The following is an 8944-nucleotide window of genomic DNA, read 5'->3' on the forward strand; positions in this document are numbered from 1 at the left end:
AGGCTGTTGTGCCCAGATTTCAAGATTCCCAAGGGCCCATCAGAGAGCCAGCGAGTCCGATGCAAAAGCAAAGAGTCCTCCATTTCGAACTAGTTTGGCTCCCCAACCACACTCGCCGATGCAACTGTAAGCCCAGTGGCCGAGAGAGGGAAAACTCTGTGTGGAGAGAGGTTTTATAGGGGGTTGGGGGTAAGGGGAGGAGAAAGGACTGTGGGCCCTGCCGATTGGCCAGGCGCAAGTCGGTGTCTTGTTACACAGGATGTGGTCATATCTATGGCGACTTCCCTTGATTGTCATTGGTTAGTTTAAAGAAGTCCTGGGTGTGGCTAGCAGAGGCTTGGCTTCTGGGATGAAGCCTTGCTGAGCACATGGCCAAGGTAAGATGGAGAGCATAGCCCTTACCCTGGGGCAAGGTGGAGGGCGTAGTCCTCGCCCTTTCACAGGCAGTTTAGAAAAATCAATTCAGTCAAACAACTTGTAGTTAGGGGACAGTACAATCCCCTAACTAATAAGGATGAGTCCAAGATTTGACTCATGTACATGAAACCAGTGGGGAATGAAGTATGTTAGCAATCATCTCAGGTAGAAACTGTAGTTTAACTCTAACCCTGCTGTTTGGTTTCTGTACTTATTTGCTTGCTAAAATAATAGAAAAGTTATTTTTATTTTCTGAATTATATAAATCAACCCATTCGATTAAATACCCTATTGATTGTAATGTGAATATCCCATTGGCTGTGGTCATACTGGTCTTAGAAAGCACATTTTCCTTTAAGTGGGAAGGACAGCACAGTTATTCCAGGGTCAGAGGCTCCAGTTAGCATGTCCCTGTTGACTCAGTGTCCCGGAGCCCCAAAAACTGTAATTTCGATAACATGCAGCTTCTGCTTCTGTAAACTGCTTTTTTGCAAACCAGGTTCCTCATTCCAGACCCAAGGGCTCTAGATAATGTGTTTCTGTCAATTCAGTGACCCCGAGACCCAAAACGATAATTTAGACAACATGCTGCTTCTGCTTCTGTAAACTGCTTTTTTGCAAATCAGGTTCCTCATTCCAAACCTTGGGATGTAATCAATACCTTTGTGGTCTTTGCCTATATAAATCTGGCGTTGGGGCTGGGCGAGACACTATGGGATCTGTGAGAGCGAAATGCCCCCTCATAATCCCGGATTTGCAATAAATGTGACTCTTTAATTCGACTTCTTGAGGCGTCCTTGTGTGATTCACGGGGTACATTACAACATAATCCTGAGATGAGAAAGAACCATTGCCAAAAGGCTGAGTCTTTTAAGTATAAATAATTTATAAAAAAAAAACAACAACAACTTTTCACCCTAACCGGTTAGGCTCAGTGGATAGAGCGTCGGCCTGCAGACTGACAGGTTCCAGGTTCGATTCTGGCCACGGGCATGTGCCTTGGTTGTGGGCATATCCCCAGTAGAGGGTGTGCAGGAGGCAGCTGATGGATGTTCCTCTCTCATCAATGTTTCTGACTCTCTGTCCCTATCCTCTCCTCTCTGTGAAAAATCAATAAAATATATTTTAAAAAAACTTTCCTGAACATTGATGATGCTCAAAGCACTTTCCATCTGAGAAGGTCCACCCTACGTAAAATTGCAACCGACCTTCACCCACTCCCTCTTGCCACCCCTTCTCCATCTCTATTGCTTCTGTTCATTGCATGATCCCCACCGAACAGGCTATTTAATTTATATTTGTGTCTTATGTTTATTCCTTGTTCCTCTCCACTAAAAGGCGCACCTTGAATACAGGTGTTTGTTTGTCCACTGATGTACTCCAAGTGCTTAAATTAGTCCTTGGGTGAAGGAGGCTGTCAAGAGACCAAATCATGGACTTTGAATTCTTGTGGGGGAAACCCAGAGAAGATGGGACAAGAGCAGCCACGTGGGTGGCCAGCAGAGTCCGTGAGTGCTGCGGCCTGGACACAGTGCCAGGGCCTTCCAGGATCGGGGCTGTTGGGGAGGCAGTTTGCCTATTGTAGACATGGCCATGTTCCAAACACTGCGGTGCTTAACAAAAGACGAAGGTCTACTCTAGCCCCTCCCCTCTGAACCTTGACTGTCAAGGCTAAAGCAAACAGCTCAGAGAGCGAAAATCCCAGGTGGACAGCGATCCCTGGAGGGTGACGGGTTTGCTAGGCACAAGCCCACCAACTGAGTGCCTTAAATGGCAGGATGTATACTTTCATCTTTCTTGAGGCCAGAAGTCTGAGATCAAGGTGCTGGCATGGCCGGTTCCTCAGAAGGGAGGGCCCTGAGAGAGAATCTGTTCCATTTTCTCCCCTAGCTGCTGGGCTTTCCTGCCACCTTCAGCATTTCTTGGCTTATAGAAGCATTGCTGACCTCAGCCTACATCTTCACATGGTGTCCTTGCTGCATGTGTCTGTGCCCCAAAATTTTCCCTTTTTGTAGGGACTCCAGTACTAGTGGAGTCAGCCTAATAACTTTATCTTAACTAATCACATCTTCAAAGGCCTTGTTTTCAAATAAGGTTACACTCCGAGATACTGGAACTTGGGACTTCCACACAGGACTTGGCCCGGGGACTCAGTTCACCCTCACACAGGCCTAGCATCGGAACTACATTGCATCTCCAAGGTGAATGCTGCCTCGAAGGCTGTTAGCACAGACGAGCTTATGCTGCAGTCACTACCAGTCTCAGTGACCTGTGCCTGAAGCCAACACGTCCTTCTCCCTCAGTCCCATGAGGGTCTGTGGGTCTCTCCCGGGCGGGTGTTCTCCAGTCCCTGACTCAGGGATCCAACCTGCTGCCCTGCTTCTGGTCCCACCACGAGGGACGGGGAAAGGCCCCTCGGCACCAATGCTCAGGTGCTCTCACCGGAGCCAGTCCCCTGGGCCTGCGCACCTGGAGGGGCACCTGGGGAAGGGGGCAAAGGTGGAGTGTTTAGGAGCTCCAGCCTCTGCCACGCCTGCTGTTTTGGGGCTAGTGTCAGGGAGTGTTTACCGAAGGCCCTGGAAGCTCAAACTGAGCATGTCTTGGAGGGCCGGGGAGAAGGTATTTGCTTTAGGAAGTAAAGCTGGAGTAACCCATGTCCCTGACGGCTGAAAAAGAAAGAACAATAGACCTGGGAAGCAGTCATCAGTTCCATTTCCGGACAAGGTGAGTGAGGACTGGGGTAAGGTGGAGGCAGCGCTTTAGGGTGAACTCCAGGGCAGGCTCTGGCTTTTTCCAGAAGAGGAGGATGCGGAGGAGGAGGAGGAGAAGAAAAAGAAAGAGGAGCATGAAGAGAAGGTGGAGGTGCTGGCCCAATAGGAAGGGACCATCTCCTTCATGCACCCCTTTCCTTGCTGTGGCCCTGGGTGGGGTGGAGGGTTGGGGCAGGACAGGTCTTCACATCCCCCACCACCTCCCCCATTTTGTAGAGGTTGAGTATGTACTTCCAGTGAATGATTGATGGAATGAATGAATAACAATAAATTCCCCCCTTTTTAAAATGCCCCCATTCCTATACCAAATGCCACATTCTGCGAAAGAAAGGAGCAATCCTCGCCCAGGCGATGGGCCTGCAGGCCTGCAGATGAGCCCTAGCCTGCAGCAGCGGACACCCCTGCCCTCTCCTGACAATGGTTTTAGGGAGGCAACTGGTGCTCACACCCAGCTCCTGGTTACAGGAATGGACTGAAGTCAGGAAGGAGGCCCCTGGAAAGATTACAAAGAAATCTACAATTTTGGCATCCGCTAACAGCACATATGGTTTTTCCATCCTCAGCTCTGTCCTGCCAGCTACTGAGGGGAAGAAAAGGGGATAGCCCAGGGCTATAAGCATGCCAAACTTTGAGTCCACTCTCTGGAGGCACTCCCACCCCATTTGCATACCCACCAACTCCCAACCTTCCCTAGGGGGCAGCTATTTAAGGGGAGCTGGAGTTCAGACTTAACAAGACCAGCACTTGGAGCTATTAACACCAGCATTCTCTGAGAGGTAACACCCCAAAATTCAGGCCCTGTCAGGAGTATGGGTCCTGCTCAGTGGCTGCCTTTAAGAGTGTCTGTGTTGGCATATGTTTCCATGTGTATTTATGCATGTGTCTGTTGCATACATGGACAAATACATACATGCGCATGATTTGGGGAGGATGTGCACAAGTGTGTTGTATGGGTATGTGAGTGATTGTATGAAAGGAGGTCTGCATTAGTGGGTGAGTCTAGGAGTGGGTATATGCATGCATATATGCGTGACTATATATGCATTTGCGCATGTGTATATGGGTAAGGGGTGGAAAGTCTTGCAAAGAGAGGGTGCTGTGCTTTCGTTTTGAAAAAACATATTGGAGATTGGACTTCATAGATGGAATTCCCAAGCCTTGAATCTGGTTGGAACAAGTGAGATGTGTCTAATGGGGGGTGGGGGAGAGGTGCACAACCTATGACCTTGTGAGTCTCAGAGTTGGTTGGGACGACCTGGTTGCACCCTCCAGGAACTCTCAGTCTGATGGGGAGCGTGGACATCTCCTGAGCGTACCGTGTGGGGGTCTCCTTGGGTCTGAGGCCTGCATGTGTGTGAAAATAGTCAAACAGAGCTGGGAAGGGTCAGGAGGCCCTGTGTGTGCGCGCTCCTTGTGTGTTCGTATGGGGCGAAGGTAGTCATCGTGGATCTAGGAGCATGTCTGTGTGTCCCCCTGAAGGTTCATTTCTCCAGGGTTGCTGAGCAGGGGGCCAGGGCAGAAGCTGGGACCACCTGGGAGAGGAGTCTAAGCCAGTGATGGCAAACCTATGACACGCGAACTCATTTTTTCGGTTGATTTTTTTTTGGTTAAATGGCATTTAAATAAATAAAATAAATATCGAAAATATAAATATTTGTTTTACTATGGTTGCAAATATCAAAAAATTTCTATAATTGACACGGCACCAGAGTTAAGTTAGGGTTTTTCAAAATGCTGGCACACCGAGCTCAAAAGGTTCACCATCACTGGTCTAGTCCAATCCATCTGCATTTCTCACCCAGGCGACTCTCCACATGAAGACCCTTCTATTGTTGGCCTTGACCATGGCCTTTGGTAAGAGCGAACCCTGACCTCTGGCCACAAGGGGGCAGCCCAAGATGAAAGCACCCTTAGCCCCAGCTTTCCTTCCCATTTCTACAGGTCCTCCCTCAGTGGGTGGGAGAGAGGCCCTAGCAGGAGGGGGAGTAGCTGAGAGGGGCAGAGGAGGAGGGCACAGGGCCCCAGGCCCCATTCCGAGGCGATGTCCTTCCAGGCCTGCTGCAGACCCACGGGGATTTGGTGGATTTCTGGAAAATGGTTCAGTTGGCGACGGGAAAGGATGCTGTGTCCGGTTATGGCTTCTATGGTTGCTACTGTGGCTGGGGCGGCCGAGGATCCCCCAAGGATGCAACAGATCGGTGAGGCCACCCCAGCCCTCCCCTCCCTCTGCCCACTCATGGCCCCCGCAGGGCTGGGAGCTGCCAGGCAGAGCTGGTGCCCATTGTCACAGAACCCCAGGAGGTCCCAGCTGGAAAAGCAGCCAGCATGTTGGAAACTCTGCTCTAGACCATTTCAGGGTCATTTCGTCTCTGCCCAGGGTCAAGGGGCAAGACCACGGGGACCAGGCTCCCTGGAGCTGTGGGGAAGCAGCCCCAATCACATCTCCTCGCCGCAGGTGCTGCGCCGCACATGACTGTTGCTACGATCGTCTGGAGGAATTGGGATGTAGCACCAAGTTCCTGGAGTACGAATTTGATTACGAAAACGGCAGAATCTTCTGTGGTAAGGCCGTCCTACAATTTCACCCCGTCTCCTTGGTTTCTCTTACCGAGTGTCCGCTGTGCTGGGCACTGTGCTGAGCACCAGAGAGAGAAATACAAAGGGGCGCCCTCGCCTGTTTGACTCAGTGGATAGAGCATCGGCCTTGGGTTCAATTCCAGCAGCACCTACCTCTGTTGCAAGCTCGACTCCCAACCCACAGTTGGGTGCATGCAGGAGGCAACCAATCAATGTGACTCTTTCACATCAATGTTTCTTTCTGTGTGTGTCTCCCCCTCCCTTCCACTCTCCCTAAAAATCAATGGGAAAATGTCCTCAGGTGAGGATTAACAACAACAACAACAACAAAAAGAGGAAGAAATACAAAGTGACAGTGTCCCTGCCTCGGGGAGGTCATAGGTGAGTGGGAAGAAAAGACAAGGAAAACACTAGATGGGAGACTCCAATAGGCAGGAAGCCAAAGGGCAGGGCCCTGAGCACAGGCTGAGGTCCAGGAAGGCTCCTGACATCCCAGCTGAGTCTTTAAGGCGGTGCAAGCACCAGGGGGGAGGAGGGTGCCTGCACAACCTTAACGACTCAGCTTAGATGTCAGGAGCCAGCCTTTTCCCCACCTTCTGCTCCCCGACCTTGGCCATGGGATGCCAAGATGCCTGGTGCCACTCCAACATCATGGTCTTACCCCATAGAAGAGGCCTTCCTACAAGAGGGCTCAGCAGGGTCAAAGGGACCAAGGGAAGGGGGACAGTTCTGTGAGCCTGAAGGAGAGGGAGTGGTGAGAGATGAGGCTGTAGGAATGGGAGGGGCCAGGCCAAGCCCAAGGCCATTCTGTATTTAGACTTTGTCCTAGAGCAGTGGGAGCTCTTGAGGGAAGGAGTGTCTTGAACAGATTTGCATTTGGGAGGATTCCCCCAGGGTGGGCGGAGATCATGGGACTGGGAGGCGGGGGCAGCAGTGAGACCATTTCCATTGGACATTGATAATTGGAGTCTTGATGGGAGGGCTGAGAGTGTCATTTCAGGTAGAATCTGCAGAGCTTGGTGATTGCCTGGGTAGAGGGATAGGGAGCTGTTGGGTGGGTATCCGGTCCCGTGGATGGAACAGGAGGTGGTCCAGGTGGGTGAAGGGAGAGGAGTTCTATGTAGACATGTTTAAGAGGCTTCCAGAATACCCAGGGAGACGCGAAGCAGGCGGCTGGATGTAGGGACCTGCAGCTCCAGGGAGGGGTCTAGATGGGGCACAGAGAGCTGAGTGTGGGATATATTTGCCCATTTGATGTGTAAAGGCCCAGACAGAAGAGAGAGGACGGCCTGTCAGAGAGAAGGTCAATGTGTGGACAGCAGCCAATTTAACACGAAGTCTCGAGGCTAAGGGCTGACAGGCTCCGCGGATTTAGAGGCAGGAAGACCCCTGAGGACCTCACTGGGGCTGTTGCCATGGAGTGTGAGGGAAAATCCAGATTGGGGGGTTGGTCGGGCGGAGAGTAAGTGGGACATGAAGCCAAGATGTCCTGGGGCACGTTTGGCTCTGAAGGGGAGGAGAGAGCTGGGTGGTCAATGGAAGGGTTTGCCCAGTGGCCCCAGACATCAGACCCGCTGCTGGGATTTTGAGAAAGTATCGCCTCTCCCCCAACACCCTGAGCTCTTTAAGGTCAGAAATGGTGTCCTCTCCACAGGGCCCTGTGTCTTAGCAGGCTTTGGGTCGTAAGCAACGAGATGCCCAACCACAGGAGGCTTGGGTAGTGAGGAAGTCTGACTGGTCTGGCAGAGGGCAGTGCGGGGAGCGGGTGGGCGGCAGCTTCTCAACCGTGTGGTCAGAGACACAGCCATTCCCCACCTTCTGCTCCCCGACCTTGGCCATGGGATGCCAAGACGCCTGGTGCCACTCCAACCTCATGGCCTTACCCCATAGAAGAGGCTTTTTCCCTCGGACATCTCTATTTGGGGAGTTAATGAATCTTTCCCACAGCCCCCAGGAGACTTCCCCTGTGGCTCATTGGCCAGAACAAGGTCACGTGCTCCCAGAGACCAATCATTGAAAGGAAAAAGGGAGGAGCATGACTGGTTTACACCAATCACAACCCATTCCCAGGCCCTAGGCTAGGGGCTGGGGTTTGCACCTGGACACACCTGTTGGGAAGAAGAAAGCGTCTCCCAGTGCTTGGGGGTGGGCGTCCCCCTCAGACTGGGCGCTCGCTCCCCGAGGGCAGGAGCTCTGTCTCCCCATCGGAAGGACCCGGAGCCTAGGTGCTTGCCCAGACTAGACGCGTCTGGAGGACAGGGGCCATCGAACATTCCCGAACCCTCAGCCAGGTTTATTTTCTTGTGATTCCAGGATTGCAGGATCCCTGTCCCAGGCTGCTGTGTGAATGTGATAGAGCAGCTGCCGACTGTTTTGCGAGAAACCTGAAAACCTACAAGAGACGGTACCAATTCTACCCCAACTGGATTTGCGGCGGGAATGACTTCCGTTGCCCCCCGCCCCTGGATGTCTAGCCTCCCACGCTGAGCTTCCCTCTATGGCCCCCACCCCTCCCCGCCCTGGCTAGTTCCTGGCAAAGAAGGAAACACCCCTCTCCCATCCCAGAGACATGCCAGGAGCCCCTCAACCCCCCAGAGAGAAGCCTTCCTTCCAGAATGAGAAGCCCCGGGGCAGGTGGCCTGGCGCCTTTCCCCTCTTCCTTGGGAGGCAGGAGATGTCCCGTCCCCACTGCTCTCCAAGTCCCGCTTCCTGCTTAGCCCTGGCGGCTACATTCCCAGGGTCTCCTCCAAATAAAGCAATTAGTTCATTGGCAGACTGTGTACGTGTGCGCGCACACGCATGCACTTGCATGCGCGCACACGCATGCACTTGCATGCGCGCATGTGAGTGTGTGCGTATGTGTGCACGTGTGTATATGTGCTAGTTTGTGTACGCATGTGTGTGTATGAGTGTGATTGTGTATGAGGGTGTGTATGGGGGAGTGTGAGAAAGTGTGTGTGAGTGTGTGTATGAGTGAGAGTGTGTGTGAATGTGTGTGGTAATGTGTGTATGGGAGTGAGTGTGTGTATGTATGTGTGAGTGTGTGTGTGCCCGTATGTGTGCATGTATGTGTGTGTGTGTGTGTGTGTGTGTGTCTGCCTGCCGTGGTGTGAGAACAAACTGGTACAAGGCGCTGTAGTGTAAGGGGTTATAAATACAGACTCCAGTCAGACTGGCTG

At 52.1% G+C, this 8944-nt stretch overlaps 1 protein-coding gene across 1 annotated transcript; it reads left to right on the top strand.

Annotated features, from left to right (window-relative positions):
- The first annotated feature begins 3921 nt into the window (after nucleotides 1–3921).
- Nucleotides 3922–8537, top strand: LOC308515934 (phospholipase A2, membrane associated-like). Its single transcript, XM_081086639.1, has 5 exons — nucleotides 3922–3964; nucleotides 4991–5042; nucleotides 5242–5386; nucleotides 5644–5750; nucleotides 8079–8537. The coding sequence occupies exons 2-5, from the start codon at nucleotides 5003–5005 to the stop codon at nucleotides 8237–8239; spliced, it is 453 nt and encodes a 150-aa protein (XP_080942765.1). The 5' UTR covers nucleotides 3922–3964; nucleotides 4991–5002; the 3' UTR covers nucleotides 8240–8537.
- The last annotated feature ends 407 nt before the right edge of the window (nucleotides 8538–8944 follow it).

Source organism: Myotis nattereri (genome assembly GCF_964212035.1).
Source record: "Myotis nattereri genome assembly, chromosome: 3".
Taxonomy (NCBI): Eukaryota; Metazoa; Chordata; class Mammalia; order Chiroptera; family Vespertilionidae; genus Myotis; species Myotis nattereri.

Bases quoted from the DNA above. Each gene is read 5' to 3' on its own strand.
- LOC308515934 (XM_081086639.1), top strand. From the start codon at position 5,003: ATGAAGACCCTTCTATTGTTGGCCTTGACCATGGCCTTTG. The intron at 5,043-5,241 runs GTAAGAGCGAAC...ATGTCCTTCCAG, and splicing joins GGCCTTGACCATGGCCTTTG to GCCTGCTGCAGACCCACGGG. The intron at 5,751-8,078 runs GTAAGGCCGTCC...TTGTGATTCCAG, and splicing joins AAACGGCAGAATCTTCTGTG to GATTGCAGGATCCCTGTCCC.